At 44.2% G+C, this 26341-nt stretch overlaps 1 protein-coding gene across 1 annotated transcript in view; it reads right to left on the bottom strand.

The window, feature by feature from the left end:
• The window catches only part of AOAH (acyloxyacyl hydrolase), a 213672-nt gene extending 187734 nt beyond the window's left edge, over positions 1 to 25938 (bottom strand). Inside the window, exons 1-3 of the mRNA XM_030204112.1 lie at positions 25456 to 25938; positions 8864 to 8959; positions 2952 to 3018 (exon numbers count right to left, since the gene is read on the bottom strand). Of these exons, the coding sequence (XP_030059972.1) occupies positions 2952 to 3018; positions 8864 to 8959; positions 25456 to 25609 (317 nt within the window). The 5' untranslated portion in view covers positions 25610 to 25938. The remainder of the gene's footprint in view (positions 1 to 2951; positions 3019 to 8863; positions 8960 to 25455) is intronic.
• Positions 25939 to 26341: the final 403 nt, after the last annotated feature.

Here is a 26341-nt window from a genome sequence, read left to right as displayed (position 1 = left end):
TAATGGGCCAGGAAATGGAAACTAGAATGCGCCTATTTACGGCCTGAGCCCTTACCACCAGCCACTGACCTAGCGATAATAGTTGACTTGCTACCCGCATGGTAACCATGCAGCGTGCGCCAATGTGGCGGTGCTGATTACCGCCGAGAACATCCCCATGGTAGAAAATAGAAAAATATTTTCTACCGCGGGATTCGGCGCGTGCCAAACTCGAATTACTGCTGGGCGCACGCACTACCCCGGCAGTAATACTGATTTGGTGCACGCTACTCACGCATTAGCCCTCCCGCAGCTTTGTAAAAGGGCGCCTAAGTTTGTTTAGATCACTGTGACCAATTCGCTCAGTTAAATGTAATCAACAAACAGCTGCCCTTTATGTTACCGTACATTTATACTGTAAATAGAAACCTTTATTCTATTTGATATCCTTCACTACATTTTTATATATAAAAAAATGTGACTGCACAGAATGAACTCAAATTGCCCAACATAAGGTAAAGCACTTTCATACTATCATAGCACCACGGGACCTCTGCTCAAACAGTTCTTATTCATTAGATGAGACCTGATAAATTACTCACTGGCTACAACTATAAAGCAAACATTGCAAGCATGGTAAGGATTGTGTATCTCCCCCAAGGGGCCCATTCACTAAGATGCGTAGACGCCTACGTGCGTCCAGCACGTGTCACTTCATAGTTACCGCCCGGCTGTGTGGCCTGGGCGGTAATTTAGATTTTTATGCGCATCTGCTACGTGTGTCGGAAAATAATTGTTATTAAGCGTCATTCTATGTACATAGACCATTACTGCCCAATTAACGCGTGAGACCTTACCGCTAAGTCAATGGGTGGCAGTAAGGTCTCATGCCCAAAATGGACACGTGTCAATTTTTATTTTGCCACATATCCATTTTAGCTCCCCCCCCCCCCCCCCAAAAAAAAAGGCTTTTGCAGGTGCACTGAATAATGGACCTGCATGCATCCAATACACGTCTACACCAGTGCAGGCAATTTTTCAGTGCACCTTAGTAAAAGGACCACTTTGCAGAAGGCAGCAACTCTTATTCCAGTACATCTCAACAGTAAGTCTTGTTTTTGATTAACTGCATTAAAAAAAGAATCAGATCAAGAGTTTGAGTCTATCTGGTGATGTTAAATACAAAGTTTAGCTGCAAGTCATAACACTGTAAGAAACTCAGTTGGTGATACTGACAGTGCTTTTGAGGGAAACAGGGAATTCCACAACGTGGACTGGATTTTGCAGCCTCTTCTGCTGCACAGAATCAACAGAGACCAACATCTATTCACCTCTCCAGTTTTGAAAAGTCTACACTGGTTGCCCGTTAAATGTAGACTTCAGTTTAATATCTTGACCTTTATCTTCAAAGCATTGCATAATGAGCCTCTTCCCTGCCAGCTTATCAACCTACACGCGTTTTGAGGTACGGAGAGAAAAAGTTGTTAGCTGTACCGCCACTCCACCAGGTTAGACAGAATGATTATAGATCTTCGATCATTTAGTTATTCTTTTAAGTATTTTGAAGTTTACTGCAGCTTTTTATGCTCATATTAGTTTCATTTTATTGTCTGTTATTCCCCACCTCTAAGCTTTGTCTTCAATAAGACAACCCATGTGAGTGGAGAGCTGCTGGGATGTCAAATGGTCTTAAATGGCTTCTTCCGTGAGCCTTCACTTGTGAGCTCTGAGAGATCTTTCCCCTTAAAAGCATCTCTTCTTCTTCCAGAGCACCATGAGGCTGGAGAATGGCAATGGATAAATCTGCAAGTGTGCCATTATCAGTGCTGCTGCAGCTGGTCCTCATTTTACAACATTTTATTTACTAGCCTTCCCCAAATCCAGCATCGCTCACTACCTTCCTTCCTGCAGGTCCAAGATCACTGCCACTTCCTTCTCTTTCCCCTGTTGCTGCTGCCGTGCTTGCAGCTTACGTTTTTGGGCCATCCATGATTCACACAGGCACTCCAGGGCCTTCCCAGTCTGCCATGTCCAGCCCTCTCTGATGCAGCTTCCTGTTGTGAGGGCCGGGCGCAGCAGAGGGAAGTCCCTGCAGCGCCTGTGTGAATAGCGGACAGTCTGAAAATGTAAGAAGGTCTGCGGTGGCGGCAGGAGAAGAAACAGGAAGCAGCAGATGCCGGACCTGCGGGAGGGGAAAGTAGGGAGCGATGCGCTATGGCACCCCTGAGAGTTTGGGAACCGCTGCTCTATTTATTACATTTATGTACTGCCTCCTTTCATAAAAACACCAACCTTAAGCTGTTTGAAACATAATTCAGCAAGTTTAAAAAAAAAAAAAAAAAAAGATCTTTAAGAAGCCAAATTATGGGACTCTACAAGGGAGTAACCAAACATAGGACAGACCAGAACATACATACATATATATATGATTACAAGCATGACTGCCCACCATATCTGTCAATCTGATTTCACTGCATTGTCACCTCCATAAGTTTCAACTGCACAGTCACTTAGGGGCCCTTTTATTTAAGGGCGTTAAGTCCTTAAGGTGTAGTAAACACACAGAAACTTGCAATAGTCTTCTGCGCATTACTGCATTTTTCAGATGGTTTCCCTGGCATGGCATAGGTGGAGAGGGGGCGTGGAAGTGATACCATCTAGTGTTTTACACTTACTGTGTGCTAACTGGCTAACACAGAGTTAACACAGGGGGTAAGGGTAAGTGGTCCCACATTGACTGTCAGCAGGTTCCATGCGCCAGTGGGAACATTAATGCACGAGCTGCAATAAAAAGAGTGGGTACACCTCCAAAAGGTGCCACATAAAATTTGCAGCTGCTGAGCAGTAAAATCCTGCACTAAGCCATGGTAACTGTACATTTTACTGCATTTTAGTAAAAAGCCCCTTGAAATGGGAGTAATTCTGCTATTTAAATATTAAGCCTTAGCGGAATTTACTGTTACAGTACTTACAATTTTATTAAATCAGGTCCAAAAAATTCAGCTGCTCCCTGGCAGATCATTTTTAAGTACAGATGTTCTACGTAATGAAAGAGAAAGAAATGATATTAATATTGATGCTAACTCAATGATTTGATTAAATACGAGTCATTTCTGTTTTATCTCTACAATATTTCTAGATCATAAGTTTTTTTTAACAATTTCATACCATGATCATATGGTCTATCAAATTATTGCACATGAGAAAAAAGTATCTACTTTGAAAAAAGAAACGAACAGGCCCAAACCTCTGCTTGTACTTCTTCCTGTGGCAATAACCAAAGCAAAACTGCAAACTCCTTGAGATACAAACCACCCACAGAGCTTGTACCAGTGCAATTATTCCCCCACACTTCTACTCATTTTCTTTACCCTATAGCCAATCACTGGAGCAAGACAGGCCATTTTCTCACATTGTTCATTATTCTTTTTATTTCCTTTGGATTTGTCATAAGGACCCTCATTTATACCTTCTAAAAATTCTCTCTCTATATAAAACGCACCACCAACGTTCTATGAGGCAAACTTACCCAGCATTCCAAGTTAAGTTGTCATGGTCCAGATCAGTTTTCCACTATGAGTGCTTGCCCCGCCCTCGCGTCACAACGTGATGACGTTCTGGGCGGGGCAATGACACTCAACAAATCCCCAGTTCCACCGCCCTCCAAGGCTCCACCCCCCCGACGCACACAGAAAAACAGCGACCTCCGCAGATCCTCCCCCCCCCCCACGGAGTGCCGTCCGAACAGCTGATCCGCCGCGATCAACACGGAGGGTAAGTCCAGCAACAAGGGGAGGGGGATGGTAAGGAAAGCGCCTTGCTAGCGCCCGTTTCATTGGCCTCAGAAATGGGCCTTTCTTACTAGTGATTAATAAGGGATTACTTCCTTTTGCAAAATCCAAGCTGGCTCTTCTTCATTAAGGCATATTTATTTACAGTCCCGCTAATTCTGTCCAAAACAAGTGTTTCTGTCATGTTGCCTGGCATTTGTAGTTTCCAAGACCACCCTAGAGCCCTTCTGTTAGTATTTGTAAAATAAAAATCACTTACGTATTATTATTTCTTCTTCCAGGAACTTATCAAAATCCTTTTGAAACCCAGCTATATTAGCTGCTGTTATTACATCTTCCAGCAACATATTCCAATGTTCAATTGTGCATTGGATGAAAAAAACACTTCCTCCAATTTGCTTTAAAAGTGCTACCTATTAGTTTCGTGCAGTGCCCCATAATCCTGGTACTGTTTGAAACAGTAAACAATATTTAACCATTCCCTATTCACCTGTTCCACCCCAGGAAGTTGCAGCAGCCATTTGACTGAGGATCGTTCCTGCCCTGAGGCCACTAGGGATTGTAAGGTAGGCCCGGGGGGGGGGGGGGGGGGGGAGGTGCTAAAGGTGGGGGCCTGGGAGTGGGGCTCACTTTTGTTCAGGGGAAGAGGAAGAATGGAGCCCACTTTTGGTCAGAGGGAGGGGAAGTTTCAGTTTCAGTTAAAAATACATCAGCATTTTCGACTGAAACAAGGTCGAATTCAAATTTTGGGCTGGTTTTGGCACCAAAACTGAAATTCAGTCAGCCTCTAGCACTGATACCAGGTTACATTAGTATCATATAATGAAATCTGGGCATGTAGGTGCTTGACCGAAACCGAAACAAGGTCGAATTTGAATTTTGGGCTGGTTTTGGCACCAAAACTGAAATTCAGTTGGCCTCTAGCATTGATTCCCTCCCAAAAAGGCAACATTTTACTCACCCCACTACCAAAAGACACCAAGAAAAAATCAAATGTCATCACCAACTACTGTCCAGTAGCATCTATTCCACTAATAGCCAAACCAATGGAAGGTTTAGTTACCAAACAACTTAATGACTACATTGACAAATTCACAATATTACACCAATCACAATCAGGATTCCACCCCCTACACAGTACCAAAACAGTATTGCTCACGCTCTTAGCCAAATTCAAACAGGAAATAGCAACAGGTAAAAGCATACTTCTCCTACAATTTGACATGTCCAGTGCATTTGACATGGTCAACCACAACATACTACTAAGACGCCTAGATTACTTTGGAATCAGCGGAAATACACTCAAATGGATCAAGGGTTTCCTAACCACAAGAACATATCAAGTGGAAGTTAGCACAAACATATCATCACCTTGGAAACCAGGCTGCGGAGTACCACAAGGATCACCACTATCACCAATCCTTTTCAACCTTATGATGGTCCCACTGGCCAAGTCCTTATCCACTCAAGGACTCAACCCATTCATATATGCAGATGACGTCACAATATACATCAAACATATAAACGGCGAGTGACCGTACTCACTCGCAAATGCGCAGTAGATACTTCCCTCTCTGCCCCGCCCCCGCTTCAATATGTGATGATGGGGGCGGGACAGAGAGGGAAGTCTCTACTGGCATGCTGCAGAAGTCAGAACCGCTCCCCCTCCCCCCGGAGTCGCCGCCGCCCCTCCATCTGGCCCGAGCACTGTGAACTTACATCACCACACAGCAGCAGGCACATCAGCAAAGCTGCCGTCGGGCTTCCTTCTCTGCCTTTGTCCCGCCCTCGCCGACGTTACATCACACGAGGGTGGGACATAGGCAGAGAAGGAAGCCCGCCCTGACGGCAGCTTTGCTGATGTGCCTGCTGCTGCGTGCTGATGTAAGTTTACAGTGCTGCTCGGGCCGGGTGGAGGGGCGGCGGCGACTCCGGGGGGAGCCATGCAGACTATTGCAACGGCATCTATGCAGGTTGCAAAGAACAAATCATATTAAAGAAGCTTCAGACCACCCAACACACAGCAGCCAGGCTTATTTGGAAAAACTCGTTTCGAAAGTGCCAAATCCCTTAGAGAAAAACTGCACTGGCTCCCAATCAAAGAACGTATTACCTTCAAAATCTGCACCCTGGTCCACAAAATTATCTACAGAGAAGCCCCGGGATACATGATAAACCTCATAGACCTGCCAACCAGAAACTCAACAAGATCATCACGAACATACTTGAATCTTCACTACCCAAGCATCAAAGGACTCAAATACAAATCAACGTATGCATCCAGCTTTCCCTATATAAGCGCACAACTATGGAACACACTGCCAAAATTAGTAAAAACAACATACGACCACCTGCACTTTCGGAAAGAACTAAAAACAAACCTGTTTAGGAAAGCATATCCTACAGACCCAACATAAAAACCTGAGCACCTGCAACACAACCAAAACAAAGATCGTAATGGACTCACCCCAACTTCTCCCTTCCTTCCTAAGTTCCCCTATATTTCTATCATACATGATCCTTATTATATCACAATAACACCTTGTATTTGTTCATACCGGAACTGGTGATCACCACTATGGTACTATGTAAGCCACACTGAGCCTGCAAATGGGTGGGAAAATGTGGGATACAAATGTAACAAATAATAATAATGCCTGGTTACATTAGTATCCTATAATGAAATCTGGGCATGTATGTGCTGTTACAGCATAGGTTCCCATCAAGCATTCTCAGGGAGCCTAAATGAAGAAGCCCAGTTTTAGAACTGCCCCCATAGTGGACTTGAGGGTGTATAAAAGAAAACCCCAGTCCTCCTAAATAACGTTCCCCACTGGGCCACCTTAACAAAGCCAAAGCAAGGAAACCTAAACAGCAGTATAAGGATAAATTTATGTGAAGGGGAGTTGAACTTCACTGCCCTCTGGATAACTTAGGCCCCGATTCTGCAACACCTCTAGCCCTCCTGATTTTCAATGGACACCAAGTTGTCTATTCAATATTGACATCCATCCAAAATTAGGATGGGCTAGGGGTATCTGTTCAGTGGCGTACCAAGCGGTCCGCCCCGGGTGCACGCCGCTGGGGGGTTGCCGCGTGCCGGTCAGCGTCGTTCGTTTCCATGCTCCCTCTGCCCCGGAACAGGAAGTAACCTGTTCTGGGGCAGAGGGAGCATGGAAACGAACGACACTGACTGGCGCGCGGCACCCCCCCCCCAGCGGCATGCACCCGGGGGGGTTCTTTCACTGGGATGGGGGGGTGTCCTTTCACCAGGGGTGTCAGCCCCTCTAGGAACGCCACTGTATCTGTTCAATATTCATCTGTTTTGTAGCCTGAGAAATTTAAAGAAAAGCATTTATGCAGTCAAAACCTGAAGCTGACTACATAAGTGCTTTTGAATATCAGTCTCCTTCCCCCAAATGTTTAAAGGCAACATGTGCGTTTATCTTGTATTTGAAGCAGTGGTGTAGCTACAGGGGGCCTTGGGGGGCCTGGGCCCCCAAAACTGGATCCAGGGCCCCTAGTTTGGCTGAAACCTTTCTCCAACGCTGTTCTCTGCGCATTGCCTGCCCAGCTTCTCCTCACATTGTGTGCATGCGGTGGGGCAGGTGTTGAGGCAGGGAGGTGGGCCAAACTGTGCCCCCCCACATTGGGCTCTGGACCCCTCCAAATGTTGAAGTCTAGCTACACCCCTGATTTGAAGATGATGGTAGTTTTGTGCATTGTTAAACGTATGCACCGTCCTCTGTGGTTACATGTAACAGTGAATATTGTGACACCTGAAGCTAATCCCCCCTCTCCCCTGCCCCCTGAACAAAGTGTAGTTCCCCCCCTCTCTCACCCCCGCCTAACTCTCCCCTCAAGTTGCAGCAAACCCTCTCGGGCCTACCTTTACATGCCTGGAGGTCTAGTGATCATCAAGGCAGGAGCAAATCCCATTCGCTCCTGCCCCTCATGGCTCCTGATTGAAAATGGTTGTTGCAACCTGTAGCAGTAGTCTCAATGGGGTGCACTCCTGCCCCGATGACCACCAGGCCTGTAAAGATAGGCCCTGGGAGTCTGCTGTGACTTGGAGGAAGGGCAGGCGAGAGGGTGGATCACACTTTGTTCAGGGCGATGGAAGGGGGGAAATGTGGACTTCTCTTATGCGGGTCCCAGATGACATTCAGTTGGAATTGACATAAGTTCCTTCAGCCAGGAGAAGTCCTGCCTGCTGCTTGGACGTGGCCCGGCATTGAATATACAGGTCTAATTTAGCTGACGGTTAGTGTTTAAAAAGCCTCTCACCGCTGCCGGCTGAATATTGACTGGCATGTATTTTAGAACAGGCTCTACATCGGGAAATCCTGTTCTAAAGTACAAGCAGAACCACTGATGTACCATCTTGGACGTCTGTATTCCAAGTTGGACATCCTTTCTAAAAGGCTGTTCCACGTACGTTAAGCAGGTATTTACCTTTATGTGTATAGTCTAACTATTTATGCACTAACCCCCAAATTCTAAATATGGTGCCTTAAGTTGTGCACACTAATTTGGTTGCATGACCAATTGCATGCACAACTTAATTGATTAATAAGCCAGTCAGTGCTGATAATTGGTACTTAACAAACAATTAGCGGCACTAATTGGCTTTAATTAGAATTTGCACGCACAACTTTTTAGATGTATTCTATAACGCAGCATGCGTAAATTCTCATGCGTGCAGTTGAAAAGGGGGCGTGGCCATGGGCATGGAATGGGCAGGTTGTGGGTGTTTCAAAAAACTATGAGCAGTATTATGGAATGCACCTGATCTGCGCCTAACTTAGTTGCAGGTATTTAGGCCTCATTTTAGTTAGACTTAATTGGGTGCGCGAGCATATTCTATAAACTACACGTAACTTTAGGCTTAGTTTATAGAATCACACTAACTGCCTAGTTTTTTTGGTGCTGATTTTTAAGTTGCCATTTGTAGAATTTGGTCCATAATGCACATGTAAATGTGAGCACCTAGGTTACAGAATTACCCTTAAAGAATGGGCAACATTGGTACTAAAGATGCCTTGATTTAAGAAAAACAAACATCACTAGCTGACCGTATCCTCTCTGTTTACCTGGCAGGTAGCTGCAGAGCCTCTCCATTGCTTTCTGAACTGTGGAATTGTGGACCTGAGCAAGCTGTTCAATCACTGACACCAAAAGCACACATCCTACAAGGAGACCAAAGAGACGTTGTTTATTTTACCTTTTCTTCCACGGTGCTGAAATTTCTTTAACTGCTTTTAGAAGTTCACAGTTTTAGTCAGATTTCCATCCAAAACAAAGTGAAAATGTGCTTTAAATTTATGGTACATATACGGATCCTTTGTGTTTCACCCATTATGGAGTGTAGAAACCTCTAGTGGTCCTACTAATTGTAACAGATGACCTTGTAATATTTATTTGGATTTTGCTCACACCTTTTTTCAGTAGTAGATCAAGATGAGTTACAGTCAGGTACACTGGGCATTTCTCTGTTGCTGGAGGGCTCCCAATCCAGTTTTCTACCTGAGGCAATGGAGGGTTAAATGACTTGCCCAAGAGCACAAGGAGCAGCAGTGGGGTTTGAACTAGCCACCTCTGGTTGTCAAGGCTGGTGCTCTAAACACTAGGCTACTCCTTCACTCCACATGTGCCAACCAGGGCTCTCCAGAATTGGGAGGGTTCTCCGTGCCAGCAAGGTAATGGCAGGAGGAGACCTCAAATTTGAGGAAAAGCTGAATAGTATAAATACAGGCCCAAAGGCAGCTTCCTGTGTTTGACTGGCTAAGACAATACTCTATTTCCTAGGTACCTTAAGGAGTCAGGAGCAAGAGGAGCCTTCCGAAAAAAGAATAAAAGGTTCTCACTGATCTTGGAAAGGAAGAGGAGAATTCAGAGGATAACTCCAGGAGCTGAGACAGGGTGGGCCAGGGTTTAAGAAAGAAAGTGTTCCCTGCCACATCTGACTCTGATTGGAGTGGAATCCAGGAGGGCCCAAATTCAAAGGAAGAAGCACCTGTGCCTGTGATCTGCCTCCAAAGAAGAAGTAAAGAGAGGTATAGGTGATAGCTGAATTCCCCTATGCACTGAGGGGAATCCTAGTAAGTGACAAAGAGGAGTGTTTTCCTAACCTATGAAATAGACATTGAGAGAGACAAGACGGCTTCTTACGGAGCTCTATCTTCGACTTGCGGCTGTAATTTTCTTACAGACACGCTGATTTATGAGGAACTTTCCCACTATCTGAGGCATTGGACCTATATATTTTACACACTGCAGTACAGAGACCTTGACCCCTGAAGCAGGTGCTCTTTGCACTGAAACACGGCCCGTGTCGGGTCACTTGTCAATAAATAATCACTATTGACTAAGTCTTGAAGGCCCAGTGTTACTTTTTCTGTTTTATACTCCTATGCACTGAGGGGAATCCTAGTAAGTGACAAAGAGGAGTGTTTTCCTAACCTATGGAAGACAAGAATGTAAATGACATTTACTCTTTGATACTCTGCAGTTTTAGGAATCCTTTAACTTGATCATTTAGGGGTCCTTTTACTAAGCTGTAGCAAAAGGGGGCCTGTGTGGCATCAGAGCATGTTTTTGGTGCGTGCTGAGGCCCCCTTTTACCGCAGCAGGTAAAAGGCTGGGTTTTTTTTAATGAAATGGCCGTGCGGCAAGTGAAGCATTGAGGTGGTGGTAAGGGCTCCCACACTAACCCAACATCAACCAGGCAGCATGCGGCACTGCCTGATTACCGCCGGGTAAACACTGGCACTACACAAATACAACTATTTTTGTAGTGTCGGAAATGGGGATGGGAACTACTGCCGGGCTGCTGCGGTGGTACTTCCAGTTTAGCAAGCGGTAAGCTTACCGCAGCTTCGTTAAAAAAAACCCTTAAAGACTTTCAGTAAGCTCCATCGGGTCAGAATAAAACCTGAACTGGACTCTGACTCTTTGGAGAAACAAGTGGTAGAGTGAATTATTCCAGGAGCCAATAGCTTCCCAATTCTAGGAAACTGTTGGACTACTGGGTTAAGACAATGTTTATATATTTTTATGAACTGTAATTTATAATTTACTAGTAAAAAAAGGCCCGTTTCTGGAGCCAATGAAACGGGCGCTAGCAAGGCTTTCCTGTGGCCCCCCCCCCCACCCGTCGTCGATGTGGGTGAATTGCTCCGCCTCCGCCCTCAACGTCATAACGTTTGACGCGAGGGCGGGGCCCAGAGACTGTGATTTTCGAGGCTTCAGAGCTTTGAACATACGAACCTTGGCTTCAGTGACGTCAGCAGCCAATAGAACGTTGAGGGTGAGTTTTATATATATAGATTATTGCTGTATTTTGTTTTGAAATATTTTATATTTTGTAATTTATTACTGTCTCATTGTCATGAGCCATGTTTTCATTCAGAGAAAAGAAGGGTACAAATCCAAGAGTAGAATAAAATAGAGGTCACAGAAAGCACAGGGCCAGGAACTGAGTTTTGGGAGATGCTAGTGCATAAAGAGAAGGACTGGATGTAGAATGAGCAAAATAGTCAGAATAAGAGGGTACAGTTCAGAGGAGAAATACCATGTCTGAAATATTGGTAAAGGATAATTTGAAAGAAGAGACAAATTTTCTAGCCATTCCTTCAACATACATTTGGTTATTATTTCCTCATGCCTTAAGACAATTCTGTTAGCATTACTGCGTAGTTCACCTATTTCTTTTTTGTGTCTCTGCCCCAACAGCTGTTTACAGTATATTTATCCAATAGTCTTAGGTCAAAGAGCAATGCCAAAGCAAGTGCATTGTGAATTGTATTTTTTTTATGTAACAGAAAGTGAAAATGTACAAGGTTGTGAACACTTTTATAAGCTACTGTAGATACAGTAGGTGAAGTCAACATGAACTTGTATCTTCTATTATGGAACAAATGTATTGAGCATTAATCCAGAAGCATTTCTCTGTCTATGTCCATAGGATTTATTTTCTCTAGAACTTTCCAAGGGTGAATTCCTCTCAGTCTAAGGGCCGTTTACTAAGCCGCGCTGTAGGTGCGCTAGCATTTTTAGCGTGTGCTAAACATTAGCGTGCACTAATGCTAGAGACCCCCATATATTTCCAAGGATGTCTTTAGCTTTAGCACGTACGAAAAACACTAGCGCACCTTAGTAAACAGGACCCTAAGGCAGTGTTACTTCCTTAAGGTTTCATTCTCTTACTATGTATGACGTTCCTGGCTTCTGACATTTTCGAATTTTTAAAGAACGTGTCAAAATATTATTTTAAAGCAGCTCTAGAGAAATAATACATTAATGATTCACTTCATTAGTTGACTTTATAACTGCTTAAATATCTCAAATAATGTTTTATAAATATTTTTCCCAGGAAAGTAAGGAAGTATATGACAGCAAGTAAAATGGGAGAAAACCAGTGGGAAAAATGACTCACCAATTTTAGGAGTTTATGTTGGTGGACAGGAGCTAGGGCAGTAATTACCATCTCTCTCACACCCTCCAGCACAGCACAGTTATCATTTCTCTCCCCCACTCCATCAATGGAAACATAATTGTTTTTTACCTCACTCACTCCCTCCCTCCCTCCCTCCCTCCCTCAGGTTCAATTTTTATCTCTCCCGCTTGGTGTAATCATCTTCTCCCTATCCCCAGAGTAATAATTTCTCTGTTCTCACCATGGCAGAAAACCACCTTCCTCCACCCCCGCCCAACCTTTTGGGCTGCTGGCACAAATTGCTGTTCTCTCCCCCCCCCCCCCCCCCCCCCAATTATTCCCAACTCATATGATACCCTTACCTCATAGCAAAACCCCTATCTGTGTGATTCCCTACAGTGAAAAAGAAGCACCTTCCTATTTTTACCTGCCTCCTCCTCCTCCTCTGAGGGCTTCCTCTGTAGTCGGAACCATGCAGGGCTGATAGCTCTTGTGATCATTTCTCAGTTATTTGTATTTACTGAGATTGCCTTTTTTACAACACAAATCAATGAGACTTACAACACAAAAATTATCAAGAAAGAAACTCCATTAAAATAAAGACAATTCATACATACAATAAGAACCAGCGTGTTTTTTCTAGCAAAAAAGGTGCTGGTACTCAAATGCCAGGCCACCCTTTAGGGGTGGGGTGATTACTGAGGGACCCACCCCACAATAGCCAGGCCTCCTGCAATCAGTCACAGAATCTATGGCAAGGCAGACTTGGTGTGTAGAGCCTGAACTCTTTCATTAAAACTTGGGGTCCATGGGTCAATTTTAGCAGACAATGGAAAAGGTACCCCCAAGTACCCCCTCAAGAAAAGCCCTGATAAGAACACTCAGGTATTATAGCATTGACTGCAGGTTTCCTCCAGTTACATTCTTGAAAGGACTGGATCATTAGGACCTTGCACCCTACAAACCATTAAAGGTCTGAGCAAAAAAAAAAAAAAAGAATATTGAATCCTAATTTTTACACAATTACTCCTGCCTCAGAGCAGATGTAAATATGTGTCTACAATGTGCAGGATGTCAGACTCAGAAATAGAACGAAGGAAGAAGAGGACCTCGGCTGGCGGGGGTTGGGGTCCCCCGCCAGCAAAGGTAGGTGACGGCGGGTTGACGGTGGGAGGGGGGGTCAAGAGGGTCATCGGCAGGGGGGTCCAGGGCCAAATCTACGGGGCCCAGGCCCCTGTAGCCCCACATAGCTACGCCCCTGGCTCACATATGTGACACACTGCATACATGACCCTCACAGACCTTTTGGCCTGACACAGTGTAGCAGTTCTTATAAGTTGGATGTAAGGGGCGATACAAGATGGCGGCGTAACAGTTTGCGCAGAGAGGCGTCTCGGAGTACCGACTTTGGGGAAAAAAAATTTTTCTTTACAAATGCCTCATACCAAACGGAAGGGGTCGACGCTTAGTGCCCCCACCTACCTCGACTCCTTCTTCGTCCCAAATCGGACTTGACCGCTTCTTCTCGCCAATTTCCCAGCTAAACAGAGATGCGGATCCCGTAGCGGGCCTCTCTGGAGAAGCAGAGGACCTGCCGGGAGAGGAAATATCTCTTTCTCCACCTAAGATTACAAGACCTCCCTGCTCAGCGTCGATGACGGGTCCTGGTGTAGAGCAGCGCCCTACCGGAAGTGTGTCGGGTGAGAGCCGCAGTGAGGGACGGGAGGCCTCAGGGAAGATGCTGAGCAATGTGGCAGGAGCCAGGAAGAGAACTACGGAGGTAAATCTAGAGATGATTTGGGCCAAGCTGAATGAGATGGATGTGACTTTACAACAAACGTCAGGTGAAGTCAGTAACTTTAATACAAAATTTCAAGAGCTGAACTCAAAAGTAGACCTGATAAAGGAAGAAGTAACTGGGAAAGTAACTGATATTCAAAAGAATGTAGATTCTCTCCAGGAATTTAAAGTAACTGTGATGAAAGATAATTTGGAAATTCGGAGAAGAATGGAACAAATTGAGAACTTCAATAGAAGGCTAAATTTACGTTTGTTAAACTTCCCCAAGCTCCCTGGGATTCCCCCATTAGATTTATTTAAAAGATATTTAAATGAAGTGTTGAAATTGCCTATGGAAGCTATTCCACCTATCAATAAGCTATATTATATTGCTATCCCTAGAGGAGAGATTGGGAGAAATCAAGAAGCCCAACAAAATAATTTGGATCTTGCAAATATTTCAGCTATACCTGAGCCAACGCTGGATGAGACAACAGAAAGGTCTACTTTGATTGTTTCCTTAATATTTGAGCAGGACTTGAACAATATAATGAAACTTTACTTAAAGAATTTAAGAACCTGTTTTGGTGGTATTAAAGTTCAGATTTTCCCTGATGTTACGAAACCGACTCAACAGAGAAGGAAAGCTCTCTGCTGAGATAGGAGGGACTTTTTCCCTTGCCTATCCATGCAAATGCCTTATTAGATTGGGTCAGGTTAAATATACCTTTTATTCACCTGATAGTCTCAAATCTTTCCTGGATTCTAAAGAACCGTAATAATGCAAATTGGGAATATTACACCTCTTGTTACTTTTTGATGAATTATATTAATATTCTTCTCATACTCTTTTTGCCCCCTCAATAATGGGGTCTAAGGAAGCAAAATATTATGTTTAAATGTATTAGGATTGAATGGTGAAGTAATTATTACCTTTAGAAATTATTTTTCTTAAGAAATATTGTTAATATCCATATATCCATATAAATGTATTATGGCTGTATTTCAAAACAAGTATATTCTTGTTGAATGTTAAAAGTAATAAACAAATTGAAATATAAGTTAGATGTAAACTTACTCTGCACCTACAAAAAACCTGCCTCCCCCCACCCCCAACAACAGGTGCAAATGAAAATTAAGTAATTTCTCCATGGAAGTCACTCAACAACAAAATATTCTGATTCTCATGTCATCTGAGCAATAGGAAAATCAATCTCTCCATTACTAGGCACATTATGAAATAATAGAAAATCTGATAAAAACTCAACATACATGTAGTAAACATGTCATACAACAGTAGCACTCATCTTAAAATTCAAATAGCAAAAACCCTACCTATGAATAGGCAGCACTACAAAGGCTTCATTAGGCCCTAAAACACAAATACACCTACTACAGGTAAAACAGAACAAGTGGGAATGGTAAGATGTCTACACAGAAATACCTTATCTTTGTCTCATGCAAAACAATGAACAAAGGATCACAAATTAGAAATACAAAGGCAAAAATTGAGCTGGGAGCTCCAAGAAGACAAACTCAGAATATACTGCAACAAAGGAGAAATAAAAACAGAAAAACATTTCCTCTTCTTCTGTACATAACATACAAAGACATCCTCAATGTCCATTTCCCAAAATAACATGTTCCAAAATCTAAATAATTCACTTTTTTAAAAACTTTATTGTCTGGATATTTTATTTATCTCCCTCCTCCCCCCAGTCCAACATTTCTCCCTCTCTGTTCCCTCCCTCCCATTGTCCATCATCTCTCCATCCCTCCTCTCTACCTTCCACCCCTGGGTCCAATACCTCTCCATCTCTTCCTACCCCCCCCCCCCAAGCCCATTATCTTTTTCCTTTCTCCACTTCTGGATCCAACTCCTCCCCTTCTCCCTTCCTGCAGGCATTGTCCACTGCCACAGGGTTGACACAGCTTGGGGGGGGGGGGGGAGAGTTCCAAAGAGGATTCTTCAGCTGACAGGGCTTGGGGATCACAACATGCTACACAGACGATGTGTGCTGCTGCTGGGTGGGCCTGAATTGAAAATGGGTGGGCCTCTGCCCAATCGGGCCCACCCGTGGCTACGTCAATATATACCCAAACACACAGAAATACAAAAATACATATGCTTAGACATGAAAACACAAATACTCAGTCACAGTCACAGAAACCCCCTAAAAAGAAATCCATCAGATCTGCCTAAGGATGCTTGGTTTCATTTTGTTGCTTCCAAACCTACCATTTGGGAACTACTCCGTTTACATTACCCCTCCCCCTCTTAGGTCAGGGATTCACACATACACACAGAGGCCATGTAGATATACCTACACACACAAAAGCAAAACAGAGGTGCCCACACATGCTTGTGCATGCACAGATACACAGACACACATATGCATGCAGAGGGGTTGGAAAGAATTTCATGAGCCATGTTCCAAATGTTTTCTCCACTTGTTTCAGTGGTTTTCTATCAGGGTGAAGACACTATGCAAGTGAATCAGTCTGTCTGGGGAGCGCAATAACTTCATAAGACTATAATCAACTTTAAACCTTGAGTGAATATCAACAAGCAACAAAGCCCGTTTCGTGAAAAATGAAACAGGCCCTAGGAAGGCTCTCATCTAAGCGATTTCTCCTCACTCCCCTGTCCTCCCCTCCATGTCCAGCGATTCTCCCCTCTCATCCATGTCCAGCGATTCTCCTCTGGCCTGCCCTCCCCTCCAAGTCCAGCGATTCTCCTCTGCCCTCCCCTCCCATCCATGTCCAGCGATTCTCCTCTGCCCTGCCCTCCCATCCATGTTCAGCGATTCTCCCATCCCATCCATGTCCAGCAATTCTCCTCTGCCCTGCCATCCCATCTATGTCCAGCGATTCTCTCCTCCCCTCCATGGCCAGTGACTCTCCCCTCCCCTCCCATCCATGTCCAGTGATTCTCCCCTCCTCCTTCCTGCCACCCTGCCTTTATGCCATTCATGTTACCTCAGGTTGCAGTGGCGGCAGGCTCGGCTCACGTTGCCTCCAGCCTTCCCTCTCAGTGTCCCGCCCTCCTCTGATGTCATTTCATCTTTCCGCGAGGGCGGGACACTGAGAAGGAAGAGAACGCTGGAGGCAAGCTGACTTCAGCTCATCTGTTACGAACCCAGCCAGCCAGCCATCCAGGGAAGCAGAGTGATTTACACTACTGCAGTGACAGCACAGAGGCAATGATACCAACATAATAAAATAAAATGTTGAAAAGGACCGAAATCCATGCGTATGATTGGTTTGCATTCTTACGTGTCTTGTCTTTTTCTCTCCTTATCCTGCTAGCCTCTTTATTCCCCTCCCTTTCTGTATCTCTTGTGTCTAGGAAGGGAGAAGCTTCATTAACTGTTGCTGTGATTCAAAAGGGCAGTGGATACTTCCCATGCCTTGGTGCCCAGGGCAGTCGCCCTGCTTATGAGCCCCTTGTGAAAGCCCTGAGACCTCATATCTGATAAATCCTACAGTGCTTATCCTTTCTCAAAGGATCATGGTCTCACTCATCTTTGAGCCTTTGACACTCTCTCAGTTTGAAAAGGATCTCTACCACAGATTTACATATGGGTTTGGAGATGGCCTAGGAGTTCCATCCAGCAACTACAATCCTGTTCAGAAGGAAGGGATTCTCAGAAGCTTAGCTGAGATTGGGTGGCAGAGCCGGTTGGGGGAGGCAGGGCTGGTGGTTGGGAAGCGAGGCTAGTGCTAGGCAGACTTCTACGGTCTGTGCCCTGACAATGGCAGATACAAATCAAGGTAAAGTATACACAAAAAGTAGCACATATGAGTTTATCTTGTTGGGCAGACTGGATGAACCATGCAGGTCTTTTTCTGCCGTCATCTACTATGTATGTTACAAATCTACCAGCATTTGCCATTTCCTCCTTCTTTCTCTTTGGTTTCAAGGACAAGGTGTTCCTAGAACAGGCTATATCATCTGATGGAGGAAGTGGCACCACTGAAGTCAGTTGTGACATCTACATCAGTTTCCTGTGATGAGCTTTTAATGTATCTTTGCAGTGTTTCCTTTGTTTAACTCTGTGTGAGATGAGAATGGAGGGCAAGCCATTGTCACTAGGGTTACCTTTTTCAGTAGTAGCTCATTGTGAGTTACATTCAGGTACTCTGGATATTTCTCTGTCCCAGGAGGGCTCACAATCTAATTTTGTAACTGAGGCAATGGAGGGTTAAGTGACTTGCCCAAGATCACAAAGAGCAGCAGCGGGATTTGAACCGGCCACCTCTGGATTGCAAGACTGGTGCTCTAACCACTAGGCCACTCCTCTGGGCTAGTAATAGTTAATACGTGTTAAGGTAGTTCATGCTAACTGCAAGCTGCAGGTGAATTAATATGTGGTAAGTGCCAAGCCAGTGCAATAGCTGTTAGCGCAGCGGTGTGTTAACAGTTACAGCGTACTAATTCATGTGCTAACGGGGTTATTTTATAATGAGGGTGCCAACATGCAGGCACTATGAATGCATGGAACTGATCAGAATATCAGCAGATACGTGCATAAGTGTACACATATGCAGTAAATGTCAATATTCCAGCTCCGGGCTATTCTAGAAAACGGCACTGAAAAGCAATAGTGCACAGTTTGAAGGTGAGCATGCATGTTTTATTTATTAGGATTTATTTACTGCCTTTTTGAAGGAATTCAAAATAAAGGCGATGTAAACTTAAGCAAGAGACAATTACAGCAATAAAAATATTTAAATAACAATAGAAGGAACAGCATAGTGTACTACTTACAATATCAACACAATATGTAATTAAACATTTTAATAGACAGCATAGGGTGTGAGCAAAGAGGAAACATATAGATAGATAAGATAGAATGCAGTCAGGCAAGCATGGGTGGGCACAAAATTACACACAATCTAGCTGTGAGAATTCACACCAGCTGCATGGATGGTGTACGTGGTTGCGCCTAAAATATACACAAAAGAGATATAAAGGAATTGGAGAAGGTGCAGAGAAGGGCGATGAAAATGATAAAAGGGATGGAACGACTTCCTTATGAGGAAAGGCTGAGAAGGTTAGGGCTCTTCAGCTTGGAGAAAAGGCAGCTGAGGGGTGATATGATAGAAGTCTACAAGATAATGAGCGGAGTAGAGCGGACAGATGTAAAGCGTCTGTTTACCCTTTCAAACCACAATAGAACCAGGGGACACAAGATAAAGCTAGAATATGGCAGATTTAAAACAAACAGGAGAAAGTTTTTCTTTACTCAGCGTGTAGTTGGACTCTGGAACTCATTGCCGGAAAATGTAGTGACAGCAGCTGGCCTTACAGAGTTTAAGGGGGGTTTGGACAGATTCCTGAGGGAAAAGTCCATTGAACATTATTAAAAATTATTTTTTTAATGGGTTTTGCCGGGTTCTTGAAGCCTGGATTGGCCACTGTCGGAGGCATGATGCTGGGCTTGATGGACCCTTGATCTTTTCCCAGTATGGCGGTGCTTATGTAGTTGCTATGCTGGGCTAGTTTTCTATAAAGAAATGCCTAAATTCCTTTACAGAACAGGCTCCAAATAGAACATAAGAGTAGCCATACTGGCTCAGACCAATGGTCCATCTAGCACAGTATCCTGTTTCCAACAGTGGTCAATCCAGGTCACAAGTGCCCTGTTGTTACAATCCCCCTCTATATGCTTAACTTAACACACTTTAGTAAAAGGTGCCTTGAAGTACAGGTGGCTTAGTGCACATCTCATACATTCACAGTGTCAAATAAAGATATTGAAATAACCCTGTAACCCCCCCGGTTACTTTTTCTGTGTAAAACAGCACTTACAGCTTTCAAAAGATAAAGCTACACATGTTGCAGCAATTCCTCCTCTAACTCCGCCCTTGGAAAGGCCTCCACTGAGTGTGGGTAAGAGCTTGCCTGTTGTTTCACAATGTACAGGAAGTACCTTGGACTTGTTTTTATGGACCTTGGGTCTCTTTGGACTTATTTTTTTGGGACCTCACTCCTTCTTCTCCGTGATGTTTCACAATGTATGCAACATTTCCACTCAGCAGTTTTGAGTTGCGTGGAAGTCTTCTGCCAGCACTACTGTCCGTCCCTCACAATTCCAAGCGCAATATCATTGCACCTCTCCCCACTGGCAGGAACACCAGAAAACTCCCGCATAGCTCAAAGCTGTTTAGCAAGAACTTTGAATGCATGTGCTTTTATCAGCACACAGGATTAACAATTTTCCAGTAGCTGTTGGCACAATTTTGAAAATCAATCTCCTGAGGAACTTTTACAAATAATGTATGCATCAGGCCTGGCACTGGGAAGTTCCCATACACAACAAGCACAGCAAAGGCGACGGAAAGAAGAGGGAACAATCGATGATATAAAAGCTTGCACTTTATTGAGCATCCAGGGGTTCCTGTTCTTCTGTTCACTGGGAACTTCCCACCAGGGGTGGACTGACAGTGACCTGGGCCCCCAGGCAGTAAAGGTCATTGGGCCCCCCTTGACCACTGCCCACTCACTGCCATCGCTACACTGCCGGAATCCCCCCCACCGCTGAACTGCCGCTGCCCCCTCCCACACACTACAGTCCCCCAAGCCTCAGTGGGCTCTTCTTGGTTCTGCCTTGAAGGGCCCTGGTGGTAAAGTGGATTCTTCAGGGGCAGGAAAAAACCCCACTCTTTCCTGCCCACTACCACTACTCTGCTGGCACCGCCGTGTTTCCAAAATGGGTGCCGAGACTTCCTGCAGTAATCTCATGGGTCTTGACAGTCTCACGAGACTTCCACAGGGAGTCTCAGCAGCCATTTTTAGAACACGGAGATGCCGGGCAGAATAAAGGCAGCGGAAATGAAAGAGTATTGTTCTTTCCTGCCCCCACAGAGGTTACTAATCCACCAGGGCTCTTCAAGGTGAGACCGTGGAGGGCTCACTGAGGCTTGGGGGGGCTGTAGTGTGCAGCAACAACGGTGGCAGCAGTGGGTTGGAGAGAGCCTCTGGGCCCTCGGGCACTGCCCGGCTGCCCAAATGATTCTGCCCTTGGTTCCCACTGTAAGATTCACCTAATGATGAAAAGAAGTTTAACATATCAGTGATCCAGCACTTGCCAAACCAGTCAAGATCTTAGAATATCTACACTGAATACTCATGAGAGAAATCTACATGAATTGGAAACCAAGTGCCCGCAAATTTTTGGCATGAATATCCTATATAATAAAAAGCACCTCCAACATTCTGAAGCTGACTCCGTGGCACTGTGACAGTGCAGAGTTCGTAAGTCTGTAGTTCAGCATTTCATTGGCTCTCACTGTCCCCGCCCTCACGTCAAGGAAACAAAATGCTGCATAGTTGCCAAGCAAACAAACGCGACGTCACAGGAACGAAGAACCAATCAGACAGAACGTAACTTGGAGGAGGGAAGTGGAGTGGATTGAATCTCTAACAAACAATCATATACAGGGAGGTACGAACATCAGTGGAGGCAAGTGCACAGAACGGAAGGGAAGACAAACATTTAATCACTTTGTCACTCACACACATCACACACACACACAGACATCACACACATACACACTCAATCACTCTGTGTATCTCTCTCTTACACTGTCTGTAAAACACACTGTCACTCTCAGTCTCTCACATGGGCAACTGTATGTTGCATTCTCACGAGTAAGGAGCTCTTCTGATGTGATTGTTAAACTGATTGAAGGGCCTGAACAAGGAAAACTTTTACCACATTGTAACACAGTTTACACAAAAAATATTGTATATAAAGAAATCTTACACATGAAAACAACAATTAGATTCAGAATACATCCGTGGAAACATTAATGGCAGGAACTCATTACATTGCCAGCGCCCGTTTCATTGCGTTAAGAAACGGGCCTTTTTTTACTAGTTAATTAGTAATAGGCAGGACAAAAAAGGTTCTAAATGAATAAATAAAATTGTTAATTAGCCTTTTTACTGTCCTAATTTTATCTGGGCAGTTACCTGGTTAGTGGACTAACTGGGTAAATGCCAGCTCCACCCTGGCTGCTCTCCCAGACCACCTCTGCGTTACCTCAATAGTGCTTAAGCAGTCTGTCCAGATTTTCTGTGGCATTTTCCAGATGTCACTGAAAATCCAGGTATGGATCCAGTGAGTGGGACTTATCCAGCTGAGAGCTGTTCCTACCTGGTTAAGTCCTGCTGAATATTGACCCCTCTCTACATTTTAAGTAAATACAATTTTAAGTTGGTTGAAAAACTTTGAAATGACTTTCAGCTAATGCCAATCCATAGCGGCTCACAATAGAACACTAGAAATATTATAAAAAATAAAAAAGACGTGGAGGGGCATAATCGAACGAAAACGTCTATCTCCATGGGCGTTTATCTCCGAGAACGGGTCCGTGAAGGGGTGGACCGAACCGTATTTTCGAAAAAAATAGACGTCCATGTTTTATTTGACAATTTGTGAGCTGGGCATTTTTGCTTTTCAGCGATAATGGAAAATGAAAGCGCCCAGCTCAAAAACGAATAAATCCAAGGCATTTGTTCGTGGGAGGGGACAGGATTCGTAGTGCACTGGTCCCCCTCACATGCCAGGACACCAACCGGGCACCCTAGGGGGCACTTTTACAAAAAAAAAAAAAAAAAAGGTAAAAGAGCTCCCAGGTGCATAGCACCCTTCCCTTGTGTGTTGAGCCCCCCAAATCCCCCTCAAAACCCACTGCCCACAAGTCTACACCATTACTATAGCCCTATGGGGTGAAGGGGGGCACCTACATGTGGGTACAGTGGGTTTGGGGGGGGGTTGGACGACTAAGCATTAAGCAGCACAATTGTAACAGGTAGGGGGGGATGGGCCTGGGTCCACCTGCCTGAAGTCCACTGCACCCCCTAACAACTGCTCCAGGGACCTGCATACCGCTGCCAGGGAGGTGGGTATGACATTTGAGGGTGAAAATAAAAAGTTGTGAAACATCATTTTTTTGTGGTGGGAGGGGGTTAGTGACCACTGGGGGAGTCAGGGGAGGTCATCCCCGATTCCCTCTGGTGGTAATCTGATCATTTAGGGCACTTTTTGGGGCCTTATTCGTGAAAAAACAGGGTCCAGGAAAAGTGCCCTAAATTCTAGCTACAAACGCATAGTTTTTTTCCATTATCGGCGAAAGGCGCCCATCTCTGTTCGGGTGATAACCATGCCCCAGTCCCGCCTTCACCACGCCTCCGACATGCCCCTGTCAACTTTGTACGCTTCTGCGATGGAGTGCAGTTGAAAACGTCCAAGTTTGGCTTTCAATTATACCGTGTTATTCGTTTTTGTGAGATAAACGTCCATCTCCCGATTTAGGTCGGAACTTGGGCGTTTTTCTCGTTCAGTTATAAGCAGGATAATATACTTTCTGATGGAAAGTACTTTGGTTTTGTTTTTTTTTTTAATCTATTGCTTTTATACTTTTAAATTATTATCTTTGTTTTGTATTGTGTTGTTTTTATTGTAATTATTATGTTTTTTTACTCCCCATCTTGAGCTGTGATAAGTACAGGTTATAAATGTTTTAAATTAATACAAATACAATAAACTAAGGGGCCCTTTTACTAAGCTATGCTAAAAGGTGGCCTGCGCTATGACCAGCACATGGGTCTCCTTGAGTGCTTGGGCCACTTTTAATGTGGCTGTAAAATGGCCACATTTCCATTTTTCCTATTAATGGCTATTAGTGCATGAGCCCATACGACACCTATTTAGTAGGCAGAAAGGGCTCACGTGCTAACCATGTGCTAATTGGTTGGTATGCAGCAAACCAAGTAGCGCTTAGCATGCCCCTAGCGCTAAAAAATATAAAGTGTAATCAGAGCACGCCCCGCGGTACTGCATTTTGGCATGCTAAAAATACATGTTAGTTTTTAACCGATGCCTATTAAAAGGATCCCTAAAATATAGCCCCAAATGCCTGCTGGAAAAAAAAATAAAACTACATTCACAGTTTTCCTACATTTCAAAAAGATACAAAATATTCATTATCTGCTCTACAGTGCCAAGCATCATGGGGAATATAACTTTGCCGGTCGCATGTCAATAACGAAGACTACTTTGAACTGCATTTCCCAGGATGCTACTGAAGGGACTCCATACTGCAAATGCCTATACAGTACAGTGACTAAGCAAAATATTCTGTAATAATCAACACAGATCAATTCCACTGCTTGCTAATCTTGATAGTCTCAAAAAAAACACACATGCAGTGAAGAGTGTCTATATATGTTAAAGAGAAAAAGTCTCATCAAACTGCGGTGTGAACACGTTTGTCAATTAAACACAGTGTAAAAAGTAATCATCAACCAAAAAAATACCCTTTCTTTCTTTTTTTGCAATTAAGTTTGAGTTTTTCCATCCAACAAGAACAAAAAAAGAACTTCTTAATCAAACGCCCTTACATGTCAATGTATCAACGTCCTTAAGTATCAGATGAAATTATTGGGACTTATCTTAGCTCCATGTCCAGTTGCATCTAGAATGGTAGGTTCCAGCTTGTATAGTAATTCAAGTGCGGTCCCATTTAGCACTGCTTCTTCAGGGAACCACACCGCAAGGCTTCAAAGTTTAAAGGCGTTCTAAGCGCTGGAGAGCAAGCTTCCTTTTACCAACTCCCACTCAGAAATATTCTGCACAAGTGTCATTCTCGCTCTAGTAACTGCCTTGTAAATATCCCACCTTCACCAGAGCATAAGGGTATTCCCCCAAATTCTATATAGAGTGCCTAGAGATCCTCACCAAAATCTAGGCATATTCCTTAACAACGCATGTACTGTAACTTAATTGGCTTAACAAGCTAATCAGCATTGATAACAACACTTAAGCAATAATGAACACTAATTGGCAATAATTAGAATTTAAGTGCACAACTTTCTAAGCATATGCTGTAATGAACTGCGCCTACATTCTAGTGTATGCAGTTCAAAAGGCGCATGGCAATGGGCAGGAAAATGGCATTTTGTAGGTGTTCCAAAATTTACACACGCAGTTATAGAATATGGCCCTGTGTGTGTGTAAATGTACCTGCAGGGATTTAGGCCATGTTTTCATTGGCCTAAATGGAGGCATGTAGTTTTAGGTGCTAGGATTGTAGCCTAAGCATATTCTATATACCATGTCATAGAATACGCTTAGGCGGAAATCTTTACCAAGCAGATTTTTTATTGCCTAATATAGAATGTGGCCCATTATGTATTATCAGGCAAACTTGGAGGCTGTAGATTCGGCTATTATCAGTCCAATTATGCGTTTTCCCAGAATCATTCTAGGACGGTAGTATTTTTTAGTCTAATTATCCACATCTCAATAGCTAGTTCTCCAGGAAACTGCCCATTGCTGCAGGAAGGGTTAAGCAGCCCACTGATGTGAACTTTTGGAGCTGAAAATGACAGGTGGGAGGGCGCACGTGCTCGCCGCGCGTTCCCGAAAGCGCCTCCTAGCACTGAGCTGTACCTACCCGTACAGGTAACGGCACTGGGCAGCCCTTCTCCCGTATCACCGGCTGCTTTCCGGGTGCCGGTCGTGCGGCCATTAGCGGGGAGGGCTGCAGAGGAGCTGCCTTGCAGGAGGAGCAGCAGCAGCAGCAAGTACCGGGGAGCGGTAGGCACCATCCCTGAGATCGGGGGAGGAGGATCGGAAGGGGGAGTCTGTCGCCGACCCTACCCGTGGTGCAGCCGGTGACTTGTGCGGGCATCTGCCTTTCGGTCTTGCTTTCTTTCTCTTTTACAGCGACGAAAAGCGAAGCTGCCGGAGGAAGTGTGTTTGGTCAGGTGGCTGCTGACTGTACACACAAGGCCGGCGCTGCACGCGGTGCTTTTTATTGTGCAGCGATCAAGCCCTCCCCCCGTCCCAAAATGCAAGGAATGGTGGTGGGGAGGAGGGATCATACAAAACAACCGGACTAATGGGTTATATACACTACTACAGATTCAGAATATATATATTACTTTGATGTTTCTCTTATATATACTATCTGCTAACGCATTTGCTTATTTCCGATGTGACGAAGAAGGACAACCTTCGAAAGCTAATCAAGAAATGTATTAAGTTATGTCCAATAAAAAAGGTATCATCTTATTTTCTTTTCCATGTTTTATTCTGTTTGATTTTATTTATTTATTTATTTATTTATTTTATAGCATTTGTATCCCACATTATCCCACCTTTTTGCAGGCTCAATGTGGCTTACAATTCACCGTGGATGCTGAACATAGAAAATAATTTACATTTGGTTTTACAACAGGTATTGGTGCATGGTGGAGAGATACATGGTAATGGAAGTAGAAAAGAATAGACATATGTGTTAGCAGAGGTTTTGTGTGTATGATGGTGAGATTTCTATT

Source organism: Microcaecilia unicolor, chromosome 1, assembly GCF_901765095.1.
Source record: "Microcaecilia unicolor chromosome 1, aMicUni1.1, whole genome shotgun sequence".
NCBI classification, from domain to species: domain Eukaryota; kingdom Metazoa; phylum Chordata; class Amphibia; order Gymnophiona; family Siphonopidae; genus Microcaecilia; species Microcaecilia unicolor.
This window is presented reverse-complemented; position numbering and strand designations above follow the sequence as displayed.